This window comes from Manis javanica, chromosome 8, assembly GCF_040802235.1.
Source record: "Manis javanica isolate MJ-LG chromosome 8, MJ_LKY, whole genome shotgun sequence".
NCBI classification, from domain to species: Eukaryota; Metazoa; Chordata; class Mammalia; order Pholidota; family Manidae; genus Manis; species Manis javanica.
The window spans coordinates 21,111,794-21,130,391 of NC_133163.1; the positions used below are offsets into that span (position 1 = coordinate 21,111,794).

General features: G+C 40.8%; 1 protein-coding gene across 9 annotated transcripts in view; it reads left to right on the forward strand.

Annotated features, from left to right (window-relative positions):
* Nucleotides 1-18,598, forward strand: part of STON2 (stonin 2) — a 154,978-nt gene that overhangs the window by 32,574 nt on the left and 103,806 nt on the right. For all 9 annotated transcript variants that reach the window (XR_012133731.1, XR_012133736.1, XR_012133732.1 and 6 more), the window contains one exon: nucleotides 1,153-1,428. Coding sequence is in view for 3 of the 9 variants with exons in the window: in XM_037017932.2 (XP_036873827.2) it covers nucleotides 1,153-1,428 (276 nt within the window). In the remaining 6 variants the exon portion in view is untranslated. The remainder of the gene's footprint in view (nucleotides 1-1,152; nucleotides 1,429-18,598) is intronic.

Genomic DNA, 18,598 nt, shown 5'->3' on the forward strand with positions numbered 1-18,598 from the left:
ATTTGCAGAGCCATGTCAGCTGGTTGTGTTCTACAACAGCTGCTAACTGAAATAGCCTCAGCTTCATTTACAGTACCTGGAGTGTGTGAGTTTACAGGTGTGATGTCCAATGTGGTAGTGATTGGTTATTGAGTCTTTGAAACACGGCTGGCCCACACTTAGATGCGCTTTAAGTATAAAATACACTGAATTTCGAAGAGCTCATATAAGTTAAATATTTCAACAGTAATTTTTACACAAATATGTGTTAGAATTATATACATTTGCAACATACTGAGTTAAAATATATGTTATTCTTAATAATTTGGCTTCTTTTTTAAAAATATGGCTACTAGAAAAATTATATATGTGGTTCACCTTTTATTTCTATTGGATAGTGCTTGTCTACAGGCTTTGGTTACTTGCAGGTGGACTAGTTAGTTTAGCTGGTGATGAGAGAAAGGAGTTTCATGTTGGTACTCTGCGTTTTTTGAAGTTTTTATCCAGTAAAATTGACACCTGGTGTGCAGTTGATGGACTCTAACACATACACAGATCTGTGTAACTGCCCACCACCACAAACAGGATATAGTTCTTTAAAAAAAAAATGTTTGAAGGCTGTTAATTGTTCGGGACCAAGAACGTGATAGAAAGCCAGGGGAAGAGCCTTGGTGCCACGTTCAGCTGATCACTGGTGCAGAGTTCCTACCTGGTGGCCTGTAGATATGTAGCTTGGACTACAAAGAGTTTGAAGTTTGAATGTCTTTAATCCAGACAGAAGCTCTCCTTTTCAGCCATAGTCTCCACCAGTCCCTATTGCCTTATGCTTTTCTCATTTGACTCAGTTACATTTCTTGCTTGGACTTGGAGGCATTTTTCTTGGAGACCCTCAAGCACTGGAGTACATGCTGGGATAAGAATAGTGAACAAGATCCCCAGGCTCAGCCTGCCCAGATACTGACTATGACATGCTGAGGTTGTAGTTTTTTACACATTTTTAGGAAAACACTCCTTTGCAGAGAGGCAGATGGGTGTGGCTGTTTCTTCACCTGAACCCACTGTAATGGTGAATCGTGTGGTCACCCCTTGCCCATAATTCGTTTTCTGCCAACAACACAGGCCTGGAGTGGTCTCCTCATGTGATGTGATGGTGGTGTCTGGGATCTCTTGCAGGGGGCGCCGAGGAGCATCTCCCAGGACTGTCATCATCCTCGGTCCAGTCCGAGAGCTCCTCTGGGGAGAACCATGTGGAGGACGGAGGCTCTCAGGACCTCTCCCACTCAGAACAGGACGACTCCTCTGAAAAGCTGGGCCTCATCTCTGGAGCAGCCTCCCCTCCTGGGACCCCTGAGCAGCCCCCAGCTGACCTAGCCTCAGCCATCAGCAGCTGGGTCCGATTTGAAGATGACACACCCTGGCCCAGCACGTCTCCACCTCATAAGGAAACAGGTGGGATGGGTGGGGCACTGAGAAGGGTGCTGGCTTGGGTCTGTGCTTTTCCATGAGCAATCTGTAGGGCTGTCAGGATTCTGCCTTACCAGCTCCAGAGCCCTGAGGCACTGGCCGCACAGGAAAGAGCAGACAGATCTCATCTGGCTTAATTCTGCAACTCCTTTCTGTTGACATAAGCATGTGGAGGGATTTATGTGTTTTGGGCCATTTCCAGCCTTTTGCCCTTGTCCCTGGCTATTGACTTGTCTTTGGAAGTATGCATATTTATTTGTTTATTATAGGGATTGGAATTATATTTACTCAGCACCTAAATTTTCTTACAAGAAAAACGAATGTCTCTCAAAGTGTGATCCACCAACCATTTCTAATAGAGTCCCTAGTTAAACATGCAGACTCTGTGTCCCAGAACTCCTGAATCTAAATGTTTAGGCAGGGGGTTGGTGGGGGACTGCTAATCATATATCTCTTATTCTGTGGCATTTAAATGGCCAGAAGCTGTAGTGGGGACCTTAGTGAAGCCAGAGGAATTGTTAGTCGCCACTCTGGTAACCTGGACACTTACTTTCTTATATACTGAAGCATACTAAAGGTAACTGGATAACTTTTGGGCCTGCATTAGGTTTCTGTTTGCTGCTGTAACATATTACCATAAACAGTGGTTTAAACAACACAACTTAATAGTCTTACAGTTCTGCAGTTCAAAAGTCCAACATGGATGTCAGTGGGCTGAAATCAAGATATTGGCTGCATTGCATTCCTTGCAGGAGGCTGTGGGAGCGAATCTAGCTTCTAGATATTTTTTGGCATATGGCCCCTTTCTCTGTTTCTGAAGCCAGATGTATTTCACATGTCTGTGCCTTTCTTCTGTAGTTTCATCTTCTGATTTACTTCTTCCTCCCTCTTCCATTTTTTTCCATCTCAAGGTCCTTAACTTAATCACACCTGCAAAGTCCCTTTTGCCATGGAAGGTGACATAGTCACAGGTTCTGGGGAGTAGACATCTTAATGGGGGCCATTATTTTCTCACCATGGAGACCTACTAGCAAAAAGCCAACTTGATAGGTTTTTCTGTTGGTAGGTTAAATTTTTTGCTAGTTTTAATTTTTAAGAACAATTCCTTTATTTTTTTCACACATTTCAACATCAAAAAAAGTTTTTTCAGAAAAAATAAAAATAAAAATATATTATTTCGGCTATGTAAGAAACACCTCCATTTTTATGTAATGATTTGCATATTTATGTATGCTTTTTCTTATTTAAGCATCAGATTTCTCAGTTAACTGTTGGTGAGAGAGCCTGACCATCAAGGCAGCATGGATGGATTGACAGGTTCAGACAGGCTTTCCAGTCTGGCTGGAGTGAGGAAGTAACCCTTACTGAACACCTAACAGTGCTGAGTAAGCACTTGTACATGTGGGGAAGAGTTCCTGAATACTGGGCAGTGAATCAGTACCGAAGTATGTCTCTCATTTTTAATAAGATGCATTTACTGAATACTTGCTCTCTCAAACGCTTTGCTCAGAGCTTTACAACAGCACGTCATGTACTCCTTTCAACAGTCCCATGAGGAAGGTATAAATATTCTATTCATACTGTGCATGGGGAGCCCGAGACAGACAGTGGTTGAGGAATTCGCCCAGGGTTATGTGCTAGGAAGTAGTAGGAGAGAGCTTCACGTCCAGGCAGGTTGGCCCTAGGATCTTGGAACAGCACAAGAATGCTCTGTGGTGTGTTTGCCTGGGAGGCAGGGGAGGCCCGGGGTGGGTGGGGTGGTGTTTCTGCATTCGGCTGCTTTCAGGTTATCAGTTACATTTGTGGCTTTCAGATTTGTTCCTACCTTACCTTTAGCCTTGAATGATTTCCTCATGGCTCAAAGCTATTTGCATGACAGATGGCTAGTTTGCTTCAACTCTTTACCTCTTATTTTTGCAAAACCAACTTTGGGGCTAGTCTAATTATGTTGTCCCCATCTGACTGATCAGGTCTTAGTTTGTCATTGATAATGGTTTTGACATATTGGTAAAACCTTATCCTTGAAGGCAGCAGTTCTCAAAGTGGGGTCTTAGATCCCTTGAGTTCCCAAGACCCTTTCAAGGGGTCTGTGGAATCAAAATTATTTTCATAACAATTCTAAGATGTTATTTGCCTTTTCTACCCCATTGACATTTGCACTGATGGTACGATATAGTGAGTAAAACTTCTGGCCACCATGTGCTGCTCATAGTTAAAAAAAAAAGTCAATTTCACATAATATCCTTGAAAAAGTAGTAAAAATTACTAATTTTATTAAATATAGATTGTTATGTACATCTTCTTAATATTCTGTGTGACAAATTGGCACAAAGTACTTCTGCTCCATACCGAAGTATAATGATTGTCTTGGAAAAAAGTGGTTATCTTGAAAAACAGAGTTTAAAATTTCTTTAATTAAAAGTGCAATCAATTAAAACATTGAAATTGTTTAAAAAAGGAAAATAATGCAGAAAAATTCCTTGATGAGCAAAATAATCAATATTTTAAAGACAAGCTCCAACTAATGCTTGTATGACTGCCACACAGGCCTCACCCTAATCATACCCTTGGTTGCAATAAAACTTGATTTACTAGAATAGGTGGCTAGCTTGTGAGCCATAGTTTGCTGATTTGATACTTTTAAAATATTGCACTTAAAACATTATTTGATTACTGAGTTTTTTTTTGGCATTCTCTAAATTTTGAACCTAAAGTGAGTACTTTGCTTGCCTTACTGTAGTCCTGGCCCTGCATTGTACTAAGGATATGGGATTTTTTATATTACTTGAGAACAATTCAAGAAATGATTACTTTCAAGTGCACTGAAAACATTATCTTGGTTTGAAAACTGCCCAGAGAGATATTAATAATTCCATCTGAAACTCCACGTATGAAAGTTTAGCTCAACCCTGTGGACATGGAGATGTTGGCCTCAGGAGGAGCCTGCAGGCCAGTTTCCCAGAAGACATGAGGCATGATATGTAGGCAAGATGCAGAAATAATCCATGGTATAGGCCAGCCCCACCTCAGGCAGTGTTTTTAATAACCTAGGGACCCAAGAGCCATAGTGTAACTCCAGGCAGAGGAAATCCTGGGGCAAAATACCTCTAAAACAGAAATCAGTCAAAGGGAGAAATGAAGTTTAAAACCCATTTACTGCTTACAAACTGCGGTCCAGGACCATTTGTCTCTCCTGCTCAGGCAGAAGCAAGCAAAACCCTCTCTAACCTCTCAGGTTCAGGTAAGCCCTCGGTTGCCCAGGTAATTATCCATTGATAGGGAGATGAACTCCCGCTATCCATCCCTGAGGAATGCCTGTTGATATGCAGATGCACTAAAGCCAGGCGAGCTATTCTGGAAATATTACAATTTTACCCACAAATTTATTCATTGAATTACCAAATATGTATTGAGTGCCTCCTTTCTGTAGATCTGCTAGCTACAGATACTCAAATGTAAAACTGCTCAGAATTTAACAGAAGTCCATTGAGCCTCCTCCTGGGTCTTCTGGTGGGAAACCAGAGCCCCCAGTACTCCAGTGATTTCCCCCCATCTGCCTCCAGTCAATTGTCTTTCAACTGCTGCATGTTTTAAAAAAAGTTTTCTATCTCATGGTAGCTGAAAATTTGAGGCTACTCTGAGGAAGCAGAGGAAGAAGTGGATGTCAAGAGCATTGCTTGCCTAAAAGGTCGATTTCATAGCCAGGCCCATCTATCATCAATTCCTATGAAAGATTAGAGTTAGATTTTAAAGCATTTCCCTCGTTATTTATCATTTGCTTATGTGTCTTCCCTAAGGCTCTTACTCAGTTTTGCCCTAGACCAGGGGGCCCACTTGGAGAAAACTGAGTTGGCTGGGTGGCCAACTTATATAAAATAAATGGGTATCTGGTAGTTTTTAGTTGGATCTGACAAAACAGACATGATTTGTCCATCTGTTTCTCATTCGTCCACTCTAAAAAATACTTCTCTTAGTTTATTAATTTCCATCAATCATATCCTGGACCTATTTTTGGGTTACAGCTTCACCTGTGTATATCAGGCAAACTTTTTTAGTGTGGATAACACATGAATTAGGTAAGAGAGATATTTGATGTGCTGTGTTTAAACATGCAAAATTTGTAGTCTGTTGGTGAACTGTGGAATATGTAGGAGTGTCTCGATGGGGGCAGGTGGTGAGTCCGGCCAGAAATAAGGATCAGTGCAAACTGGTGTTTGGCTTTAGCCATCTTCTGAGTCACACCAATATCAATAGAGCAAACAGATTCTCTTTTTTAGAATGTAGTTGTAGTTCCTCGGTTTCTTTCCTGTTTATTCCCCACGTCCTATTTGCGTCTATATTTTAAATGCCTAGCATTTTCTAATCAGACATCTTTATATCAGGAGGAAGGGAAAACTCTGTATCTTGGACCCACCCCATGCAACCACTTTCTGAATATCCTTTTATGATCAAGATCATGAACTTGGCCTAAGAGAAATAGGAGGATGGGAAAGGAGGATAAATGGAACTGATCAGCTTTGTTCCTAGTCTGGATTTCTGATAATAAAAAGTGGAACCTTACTTAGCCAGCTGTTCAAACCTTAACATCGTGGCTTGCAAAGAAAAATTGGGAAAGAAAGGATAGCATGTGCATGCTCACAAAATAGCTAGGTGGAGAAATATTATTTGGAATACTCTTTTCCCCTCTCCCAGGTCCTATTTCTCTACTCTTTACAGTTTTTCTGGCAGATGAAGGGCAAAAAAACCCAAAAAGATTTATCTTTTTAGCTGTGCCACCTAAGAATAAAGCCAAGGGAGCACTGGATTTCAGCCTGAAATGGGAATGTACTGTTTGCTCAAGTTAAAATGCAAAGAAGCTATAGGCACAGTGGAGTAAGGGACAGAGACTGTTACTAGTGGTAAATATTTTGTTTTTGTGACATTTAAATGTCAGAAGCTGCACTGTGGAGCTTAGAGAAGCCAGAGAGCCATTAGTCCCCACCTTGGTGACCTGGCTACTTATTTCAATGTGCCCTGGAGCATACCAAGGTTGATTGAACAACCAGGAATAGCAGCTCATATGAAAAACAACTCCAGAAATGCTTAAATCCATCAAGGGAACACTTTCTTTTGGACTTCAACTGAAGCATGATTTGAAGTGAGTAAATGCTGTTGTTGGTCTTGGAAAAGGAGATACATGATCTCCCTCAGAAAAATATGAATAAAATTAATTGAGTGACAAAGCCTATTTATAACCACATATGTAGGAAAGGAAAGTGTCATCAAATCTTTGGACCTGAGGATACTAGGAATGAGGGGCATTTAAAATATTTCCCCTTTTGCAAATTCTGTTCCCTCCATTAAAACCCCTGAAGTTTGTGAAGACCAAATGTGGGATTCACATCTCTTTGACTTAACAAAACCACTTTGGTTCAGGCTCTGTTGATAAATATTCTCTTTAGAAGGATTTTTGGATTAGAATCTTAACTGAAAAATATTTAAACTTAAGATTTAAGTCCAGTCAGAAGATGACATATGACTGATCTGGGTTACTCTGTGAAAAATGTCAAGAATTTTAACTGAAAATTTGTTTGCTGAACCCTGAACTGAATGAATACATAATCTGCTAAACCATGAGCAGAACTAGTGTATATATATATATATATATATATATATATATATATATTTTAAAAAGCTTCTGGTAAATCGGTTCAAATCAAAATTGAATCTTTCTATTGTTCTCTAAAGAAATACTTTTGGAAATGAACCTAAACCAAGGTGGTGTTTGTTTTATCCATACTGGGGCCTTTAGCAATAGGGTTCCTAAGTTTCCCTAGTTGAAAATTTTTCCTGACTTAGTATTTGGCCTCCTCTGGCTTTAAAATTCCACCGTGTACAAGAAAGAATGTAGCAGCTTAACCTATTCCCTAAAATCTTTTATAAGATTCTCTCAGTGCAAGGGCTGATTTCATATATGTGCATTTTTAACATGTGTGTGTGTGTGTGCATGTGTGCATACACTTAGAATATGTTTACAAAATGAATGCAGAAAAATTGACTGAAAGAATAAAGTTCATCCCCAAAATTAAAAAAAAAATTAAGGCACTATTTTCAGCATGAGGCTTCCTGTTCACTTGTCCTGTTATGTGCTGACCTTCCTCCACAGACGTGGCAATTTTGCGGCAAAGCCAAGGCTGAATTGGACCCATTATGCAGATGCTGCAGGATATGCATAATTACAAACATAAAAAAAAATTTGTTTCCGCAACATTTTTCCACAGTCCAAGCAAAACACTGGTATTCCCTTGTGCCTCAAATGTCTTCCCTAAAAGCTTGGGCTAAGGCCTTGCCATTGTGTCTGGGGAAGCTAATTATCTGGAAACAGAGAAAGAGCTAGTTGTTTGGGGGATGACCAGAGATGATGTCAGCCATTTAAGAGGGAGGCTGGGGTGACAGCTGAGAGACTCAATCCTGAAGAAGACTAGCCCAGTGGTTAATTTCTATTATGTTTTTCATTCTGGCTTCTGGGCCTGAATGGTGGGTGGGGGTGGAATAAGATAGCAGCCATTTGGTGAATAGGTGGACCAGGCCCACTGAATTTGGCATGCATATGTATGTTGCTCCTCAACAGAGGAGCTCTTATTTTCTTTTAATACCTTGAATTGTTCTTTTATGCTTTTAAATGTAATTAATGACCTTTCTGGAATCCATCTCAGACTAGTGATATACTCAGGGTTGAATTTTAAAACAGCCCTTCTTCCTTAGGGCCTGATGCCATCTCTGCCCCTCTCCGCTGGGCTCCACTCTGCTCTGATAACCACCTCTCTTGCTGTTCCCAACAACTTTATTTATGTTCTTGCTGTCTCCTCAGCCCCTAGAGCTCTTCCCTGCATTTTCACCCAGAGCTCTGCTTCCCCCACCCAGCTTTTTCCTGCTTTAAATGTCTTTAAAACCCATGTCTCTACCTGAAATTAGGTTATATATTTATTTATTGTCTCTCTTCCCCACTAGAAGGAAGGGACTTGGTCTGTCCTATCCCTCAGTGCATGGAATTTGGTGGGTGTTTACTTCATATTTATTGGATTAATGAGTGAAAAGAGGAAAGTATGTCTCCTGGTGCAGAATGACTGATTCCCGTTTATGGGGACAATGAGCTGTTAGGTAGTACTTGAAGGATAGCTTTTTCAGTGAAGTGAATTTTTTTTTAAGAAAATAGACATAAAAACTAGGATTTTTTTCCTGGAGGCTGCTTTAAAAAGGACACTTAAAACTGTCTGTTATATTTGTGTTGTGTCTGAAGCCACCAGCATGCCATGGGGGGCAAGGGAGGGGAGCTCTTGAAGATGACTTTCCAGTTACCTAAAAGGGAACCTTAAAACATTTGATTAAAACTCCAGTATTCCCTTCCAAAGAATGTGCTAGCACACTAAGGGGGCCTTATGGCCTGTCTCACCCTCTGTGTGGGACACAAAACACAATAAGCTGCCCAGGCATGTGTTAATTAACTAGTTCATTCATGCAAAAAATATTTAGGTGCTGGGCATGCAATTATGAGAAAATTGGCCATAGTCCCTGTTCTCCCCAAGCTGAGGTTACCTAACAGTTGGGCAATCTGCTACCAGTGAAGCCTTCTGGGGTGAGTAAGGCCTGCTCTGAATCAGTCCTGGGACAGCGACTTCATATTGCCAGCTATGAAATAGCAGGAGAGCCATGACTGAAGAATGGAATCAGATATATTTTGTATTCTTGGATGGGCTTGTTTAAGCATTGGGAAAATCATATATTTCCAGTGAACAGACATCAAAGTATAAATAAAGAACATGATGTCAAAAATGTAGAAAAATATTTAAAATTTTTATTTTATTTTATTTTATTTTTTTTTGAGAGGGCATCTCTCATATTTATTGATCAAATGGTTGTTAACAACAATAAAATTCTGTATAGAGGGGTCAATGCCCAATGCACAATCATTAATCCATCTCAAGCCTAGTTCTTGTCAGTCTCCAATCTTCTGAAGCATAATGAACAAGTTCTTACATAGTGAACGAATTCTTACATAGTGAATAAGTTCTTACATGGTGAACAGTACAAGGGCAGTCATCACAGAAACTTTCGGTTCTGATCACGCATTATAAACTATAAACAATCAGGTCAAATATGAATATTCGTTTGATTTTTATACTTGATTTATATGTGGATCCCACATTTCTCCCTTTATTATTATTATTATTTTTATTTTTAATAAAATGCTGAAGTGGTAGGTAGATGCAAGATAAAGGTAGAAAACATAGTTTAGTGCTGTAAGAGGGCAAATGTAGATGATCAGATGATCAGGTGTGTGCCTATGGACTAAGTATTAATCCAGGCTAGACAAGGGCAGCAAAACATCGACGGATGCAGAAGATTTCTCTCAAAGCAGGGGGGGGTGAGGTTCTGAGCCTTCCCTCTATTGATCCCCAATTTCTCACCTGATGGCCCCCCTGTGACTGTGCCTGTCTTAGGTTGTTCCTCCCTTGAGGAATCTTACCCATCTCTGGCTAACCAGTCATCTTCCAGGGCCATACAGGGAGATGTAAAGTTGGTAAGTGAGAGAGAGGCCATATTGTTTGAAAAGGTTAGCTTTTTACTTCTTTGCAGATTTATGCCCTGTGGCTTCTATGCCCAGCACTTGTCTCGAGGTATCTTTACCACCTGGAGGAATTATGATACTCGGTAAATTCGATATGAGGCACGAATTCTATTTAAGGGTTGTAATTAGGAAGGAAGAAGAAAAGCTATAGATGTAGCATATGAAGGAAACATGGGAGGATTGATTATTTCTTTGACTTATCTTCTTGTATAGTACCTTAAGTATGTATAGGTTTTAAACTACTAACTAATTTGCACACACATATTAACATAATAGGAATACAGTGACATAAACAAAGCAAATCTATAATTACCAGCCATCTCCAGTGAAGCCAAGAAAACCATTTAGGCACCCTAGGCATTTGTGAAAATTAGTCTATGATATGATGGATATTGTCCAACTGTACTTGAACAGTCTGAGAGAAATCAGACAAATTAAAGCAACCCATTTCTGGGATCTGTTCACATCCCATATGTTCTTTTAACCATAGATAGTCTATAGTCGTAAGATTTGGAGCGCTACAACTTGCACCCCTCCCCACTCCTGATTGAGTTCCAACAGTACAGATCCGGTCAAATTCGTTGTCTCACTGTATGCACATGCCAGCCTAGACATCTCCCTCCTCATTCCAATGGCAAGTCCAGGAAACAGTGGGGTGGATGCAGCCACAACCCCGGCATGAGTCCTCCAGAGAGTGCTGATGCCGGAAGCTTCTCCTCATATCGTATCTTAGTTCATTTTCTGGGTAGCCAAGCTAGGCCTTGATCTTCTGCATAGAAACAAACAGACCCTTTGCCCACACTTTGACATGCCCTCTATACCACTGTGTAGAACTCATTGGAGGTCAGCACACAGGAACTGCTTTTTATTTTTTTATTTTTTTATTTTTTTATTTTTATTAAGAGAAAGGAATATTATCAGAAAAGAGTACCTCCATAGCTGATCATCTGTCACCCTTTAAGTGATCAATATTAAGGGTATTTAAAGCATGTGTTAATCTTTGATTTACCAATTGTTTTATCCTATCAAGGAGTAATCCCCCTTTTCTTTCTTTTTTTTTTAATCTTTAATCTATACTTACATGAAGAATACTATGTTTACTATGCTCTCCCCTATATCAGGTCCCCCCTAAAAACCACATTATGGTCACTGTCCATCAGCATAGCAAAATGTAGAGTCACTACTTGTCCTCTCTGTGTTGTAGAGCCCTCCCTCCCCTTTCTCCCTCACCCCCCATGCATGGTAATCTTAATACCCCCCTTCTTCTTGCCCCTTCCTATCCCCCACTGCCCACCCATCCTCCCCAGTTCCTTTCCCTTTGGTACCTGTTAGTCCATTTTTGGGTTCTGTAATTCCGCTGCTGTTTTGTTCCTTCAGTTTTTCCTTTGTTCTTATACTCCTCAGATGAGTGAAATCATTTGGTATTTCTCTTTCTCCGCTTGGCTTATTTCACTGAGCATAATACTCTCCAGCTCCATCCATGTTGCTGCAAATGGTAGGATTTTTCCTCTTCTTAATGGCTGAGTAGTATTCCATTGTGTATATGTACCACATCTTCTTTATCCATTCATCTACTGATGGACATTTAGGTTGCTTCCAATTCTTGGCTATTGTAAATAGTGCTGCGATAAACATAGGGGTGCATCTGTCTTTCTCAAACTTGATTGCTGCGTTCTTAGGGTAAATTCCTAGGAGTGGAATTCCTGGGTCAAATGGTAAGTCTGTTTTGAGCATTTTGATGAACCTCCATACTGCTTTCCACAATGGTTGAACTAATTTACATTCCCACCAGCAGTGTAGGAGGGTTCCCCTTTCTCCACAGCCTCACCAACATTTGTTGTTGTTTGTCTTTTGGATGGCAGCTATCCTTACTGGTGTGAGGTGACACCTCATTGTAGTTTTAATTTGCATTTCTCTGATAATTAGCGATGTGGAGCATCTTCTCATGTGTCTGTTGGCCATCTGTATTTCTTTTTTAGGGAACTGTCTGTTCAGTTCCTCTGCCCATTTTTTAATTGGGTTATTTGTGTTTTGTTTGTTGAGGCGTGTGAGCTCTTTATATATTCTGGACGTCAAGCCTTTATCAGATCTGTCATTTTCAAATATATTCTCCCATACTGTAGGGTACCTTTTTGTTCAATTGATGGTGTCTTTTGCTGTACAGAAGCTTTTCAGCTTAATGTAGTCCCGCTTGTTCATTTTTGCTGTTGTTTTCCTTGCCTGGGGAGATATGTTCAAGAAGAGGTCACTCATGTTTATGTCTAAGAGGATTTTGCCTATGTTTTTTTCCAAGAGTTTAATGGTTTCATGACTTACATTCAGGTCTTTGATCCATTTTGAGTTTACCTTTGTATATGGGGTTAGACAAAGGTCCAGTTTCATTCTCCTACATGTAGCTGTCCAGTTTTGCCAGCACCATCTGTTGAAGAGACTGTCATTTTGCCATTGTATGTCCATGGCTCCTTTATCAAATATTAATTGACCATATATGTTTGGGTTAATGTCTGGAGTCTCTAATCTGTTCCACTGGTCTGTGGCTCTGTTCTTGTGCCAGTACCAAATTGTCTTGATTACTATGGCTTTGTACTAGAGCTTGAAGTTGGGGAGTGAGATGCCCCCTGCTTTATTCTTCTTTCTCAGGATTGCTTTGGCTATTTGGGGTCTTTGGTGTTTCCATATGAATTTTTGAATTATTTGTTCCAATTCATTGAAGAATATTGCTGGTAATTTGATAGGGATTGCATCAAATCTGTATATTGCTTTATTCAGAATGGCCATGTTGACGATATTAATTCTTCCTAGCCATGAGCAGGGGATGAGTTTCCATTTGTTAGTGTCCCCTTTAATTTCTCTTAAGAGTGACTTGTAGTTTTCAGGGTATAGGTCTTTCACTTCTTTGGTTAGGCTTATTCCTAGGTATTTTATTCTTTTTGATGCAATTGTGAATGGAATTGTTTTCCTGATTTCTCTTTCTATTGGTTCATTGTTAGTGTATAGGAAAGCTACAGATTTCTGTGTGTTAATTTTGTATCCTGCAACTTTGCTGTATTCCGATATCAGTTCTAGTAGTTTTGGAGTGGAGTCTTTAGGGTTTTTTATGTACAGTATCATATCATCTGCAAATTGTGACAGTTTAACTTCTTCTTTACCAATCTGGATTCCTTGTATTTCTTTGTTTTGTCTGATTGCCATGGCTAGGACCTCCAGTACTATGTTAAATAACAGTGGGGAGAGTGGGTATCCCTGTCTGGTTCCCGATCTCAGAGGAAATGCTTTCAGCTTCTCGCTGTTCAGTATAATGCTGGCTGTGGGTATATCATATATGGCCTTTATTATGTTGAGGTACTTGCCCTCTATTCCCATTTTGCTGAGAGTTTTTATCATGAATGGATGTTGAATTTTGTCAAATGGTTTTTCAGCATCTATGGAAATGATCATGTGGTTTTTGTCTTTCTTTTTGTTGATGTGGTGGATGATGTTGATGGATTTTCGAATGTTGTACCATCCGTGCATCCCTGGGATGAATCCCACTTGGTCATGGTGTATGATCGTTTTGATATACTGTTGAATTCTGTTTGCTAATATTTTATTGAGTATTTTTGCATCTACATTCATCAGGGATATTGGTCTGTAATTTTCTTTTTTGGTGGGGTCTTTGCCTGATTTTGGTATTAGGGTGATGTTGGCTTCATAGAATGAGTTTGGGAGTATTCCCTCTCTTCTATTTTTTGGAACACTTTAAGGAGAATGGGTATTATGTCTTCTCTGTGTTTCTGATAAAATTCCGAGGTAAATCTGTCCAGCCCCGGGTTTTGTTCTTGGGTAGTTTTTTGATTACTGTTTCAATTTCTTTGCTCGTAATTGGTTTGTTTAACTTTTGTGTTTCTTCCTTGGTCAGTCTTGGGAGGTTGTATTTTTCTAGGAAGTTGTCCATTTCTTCTAGGTTTTCCAGCTTTTTGGCATATAGGTTTTTATAGTAGTCTTTAATAATTCTTTGTATTTCTGTGGGGTCTGTCGTGATTTTTCCATTCTCATTTCTGATTATGTTGATTTGTGTTGATTCTCTTTTTCTCTTAATAAGTTTGGCTAGAGGCTTATCTATTTTGTTTATTTTCTCAAAGAACCAGCTCTTGGTTTCATTGATTGTTGCTATTGTTTTATTCTTCTCAATTTTGTTTATTTCTTCTCTGATCTTTATTATGTCCCTCCTTCTGCTGACTTTAGGCCTCATTTGTTCTTCTTTTTCCAGTTTCGATAGTTGTGATGTTAGACTATTCCTTTGGGATTATTCTTCCTTCTTCAGGTGTGCCTGGATCGCTATATACTTTCCTCTTAAGACTGCTTTTGCTGTATCCCACAGAAGTTGGGGCTTAGTGTTGTTGTTGTCATTTGTTTCTATATATTCCTTGATCTCTATTTTGATTTGTTCATTGATCCATTGATTATTTAGAAGCAAGTTGTTAAGCCTCCATGTGTTTGTGAGCCCTTTTGTTTTCTTTGTAGAATTTATTTCTAGTTTTATACTTTTGTGGTCTGAAAAATTGGTTGGTAGAATTTCAATATTTTGGAATTTACTGAGGCTCTTTCTGTGAGCTAGTATGTGGTCTATTCTGGAGAATGTTCCATGTGCACTTGAGAAGAATGTATATCCTGTTGCTTTTGGATGTAGAGTTCTATAGATGTCTGTTAGGTCCATTTGTTCTAGTGTGTTGTTCAATGCCTGTGTGTCCTTACTTATTTTCTGCCCGGTGGATCTATCCTTTGGGGTGAGTGGTATGTTGAAGTCTCTTAAGATGAATGCATTGCAGTCTATTTCCCTCTTTAGTTCTGTTAGTATTTGTTTCACAAATGGTGGTGCTCCTGTGTTGGGTGCATATATATTTAGAATGGTTATATCCTCTTGTTGGACTGAGCCCTTTATCATTATGTAGTGTCCTTCTTTATCTCTTGTTACTTTCTTTGTTTTGAAGTCTATTTTGTCTGATATTAGTACTGCAACCCCTGCTTTCTTCTCACTGTTGTTTGCCTGAAATATATTTTTCCATCCTTTGACTTTTAGTCTGTGCTTGTCTTTGGGTTTGAGGTGAGTTTTTTGTAAACAGCATATAGATGGGTCTTGCTTTTTTATCCATTCTATTACGCTGTGTCTTTTGATTGGTGCATTAAGTCCATTTACATTTAGGGTGACTATTGAGAGATATGTACTTATTGCCATTGCAGGCTTTAGATTCATGGTTACCAAAGGTTCAAGGTTAGCTTCTTTAGTATCTTACTGCCTAACTTAGCTCGCTTGTTGAGCTGTTATATGTACTGTCTGGAGATTCTTTTCTTCTCTCCCTTCTTATTCCTCCTCCTCCATTCTTCATATGTTGTATGTTTTGTTCTGTACTCTTTTTAGAAGTGCTCCCATCTAGAGCAGTCCCTGTAAGATGCCCTGTAGAGGTGGTTTGTGGGAAGCAAATTCCCTCAGCTTTTCATGTCTGGGAATTGTTTAATCCCACTATTATATTTAAATGATAGTTGTGCTGGATACAGTATCCTTGGTTCAAGGCCCTTCTGTTTCATTGCATTAAATATATCATGCCATTCTCTTCTGGCCTGTAGGGTTTCTGTCGAGAAGTCTGATGTCAGCCTGATGGGTTTTCCTTTATAGGTGACCTTTTTCTCTCTAGCTGCCTTTAAAACTCTTTCCTTGTCCTTGATCCTTGCCATTTTAATTACTATGTGTCTTGGTGTTGTCCTCCTTGGATCCTTTCTGTTGGGGGTTCTGTGTATTTCCGTGGTCTGTTCGATTATTTCCTCCCCCAGTTTGGGGAAGTTTTCAGCAATTATTTCTTCAAAGAGACTTTCTATCCCTTTTCCTCTCTCTTCTTCTTCTGGTGCCCCTATAATACGAATATTATTACTTTTGGATTGGTCACATAGTTCTCTTAGTGTTGTTTCGTTCCTGGAGATCCTTTTATCTCTCTCTATGTCAACTTCTATACGTTCCTGTTCTCTGGTTTCTATTCCTTCAATGGCCTCTTGCATCTTATCCATTCTGCTTATAAATCCTTCCAGGGATTGTTTCACTTCTGTGATCTCCTTCCTGACATCTGTGATCTCCTTCCAGACTTCATCCCATTGCTCTTGCATTTTTCTCTGCATCTCTGTCAGCATGTTCATGATTTTTATTTTGAATTATTTTTCAGGAGGACTGGTTAGGTCTGTCTCCTTCTCAGGTGTTGTCTCTGTGATCTTTGTCTGCCTGTAGTTTTGCCTTGTCATGGTGATAGAGATAGTTTGTAGAGCTGGTACAAGTGACCGCTGGAAGTGCTTCCCTTCTTGTTGGTTTGTGGCCTTCCTCTCCTGGGAGAATAGTGACCTCTAGTGGCTTATGCTTGTCAGCTGTGTGCAGACAGGGCTTCTGCTACCTACCCGTTTGCTATGGAGTTGATCTCCGCTGTTTCTGTGGGCGTGGCCTGGCTGGGGCTGCTCCTCCAAAGTGGTGGAGCCCTGTTGGAGGGGGAGTGGCCAGGGGGCTATTTATCTCCGTAAGGGGCCTCTGTGCTCCCTGTTGCCCAGGGGGTTAGAGTGCCCAGAGATCCCCAGATTCCCTGCCTCTGGTCTAAGTGTCCTGTCTTGCCCCTTTAAGACTTCCAAAAAGCACTCTCCAAACCAAAACAACAACAGCAATAACGAAACGGGGGGAAAAAAAAAGTAAAAAATGTGCGATTTTCTTTGTCCTCAGGCGCCGGTCTGAGACACCTGCTCACCGGTCTTGCTGCCCTGTTTCCCTGGTATTGGGGTCCCTGTCTCTTTAAGGCTTCCAAAAAGCACTTGCCAAAAAAGAAAAAAAAACCGCTCTGGTTTCTTTCCACCGGCCGGGAGCCAGGGGGAGGGGCGCTCGGGTCCCGCTGGGCTGGGGCTTGTATCGTACCCCCTTCGCGAGGTGCTGGGTTCTCGCAGGTGTGGATGTGGTCTGGATGTTGTCCTGTGTCCTTTGGTCTCTATTTTAGGAAGAGTTGTCTTTGTTATATTTTCATAATTCTATGTAGTTTTGGGAGGAGAGTTCCACTGCTCTACTCACGCCACCATCCTGGCTCCGCCCCCTCAAGTATTTAAAATTTTAATCTACCCAGGAGCCCAAAGGATGAAAAGAGAGAAAAGTATTTGTTGTATTAATTGCTTTAGCTGACAACTTGTCAGTTAATTATTCATTCCATCAGAGGTGCTTTGAGCCCCCACTGTGTGCCTGTCACTGCTCAGGGCACTGTGGATACAGTGGAATATTTCTGCCCAGTGGAGCATATGTTCTGCAGAGGGAGTCACATCAGAAACTCAACAAAGAAGTAAATAGAATGCAAGTGTGTTAGATAATGTGGTTAAGTGGGAAGGAGCGAGAAATGAGGCAAAAAAGAGAGTAGGGTGAAGGCAGATGTGAAATTTTACCTAAGATCAGGGAGTGACTCTCAGGGTTAACTTTTGATGGAAGTAAGGACTGATCCTGTAGAAACTGGGGATGGAGCCTTGCAGGTGGAAGCAACTGCAGGTGACAAGCCCCTGAGGGTGTGGCTGTGCTCATGGTGTGAGCCTGTAGTGGAGTGAGCTGGGGAGAAGAAAAGGGGCTGAGGAGGGAGGTCCTTGGAAGGCACGGGGTTAGACTTTGACTTTGACTGTGGGTGAGATGGAAGCCCTTGGAGGGCTTTGAGCAGAGCCATGGGACCCGAGTGAGCTTGGAACAGGTAATTCTGTTGAAACTGTGTGGCTACTGTGTTAAGAACAGCCCCAGGGGAGGAGGATGCTTGGAGAATCAGGGTGAGCAGGCAGGAGGCCACTGCAAGGATCCAGGGGAAGATGGTGTCTTGAGCCAAGGGGGTAGCTGGGAGGTGGTGGAAGGTGAGTGGATTCCAGCTGTATTTTTGAGGAGGGACTCACAGAAGCTGTGATGGACCACATGTGCGAAGAATCGCGGATGACTAGAAGGTTTCATTCTGAGCGCCTGAAAGGATGAAGAAGCTGGTGTGGAGAGGAAAACAGGAACTTAGTTCTGACAGGTGCGGTTAGAGAGCTAAGTGGAGATTTCAAGTTGACTGGGATATAAATTTATGTCTGGAAATTATAATGACCCTTTGGAAAGTACTTTCTTTGTGCCAGGGACTTTGCACATGCTTTGTCAGTATTAACCTAATTTCCCTTATGAAGTGGGTATGATTTTTCAGCCCCATTTTACAGGTGAAAACATAGAACAGGCATTTGCCTCAGGTTCCAAGGCTGGGTCAGGATGTGAACCAGGCAGTCTGGACCAAGGGTGTTTGCAATAACCTCACAGGAAAGGAGGAGACTTCTCTTTCTTGTGAATGGATTGCTGGGAGGAGTCATTATGATAGGAACCTGGGGCCGTCTGGCCCAGGTGCCAGAGGCCTGGCCCCTGGGAGAAGAGTCAGCTCCAGGCTCAACACTTTCCCTCCCTGTTCAATTACTCCTTTGGCCTGAGGATATTCAACTCAGAACCTAAATAAAATGATCCATCTGAGATTTCTAAGCTGATAAATAAAGTGTGTTAGA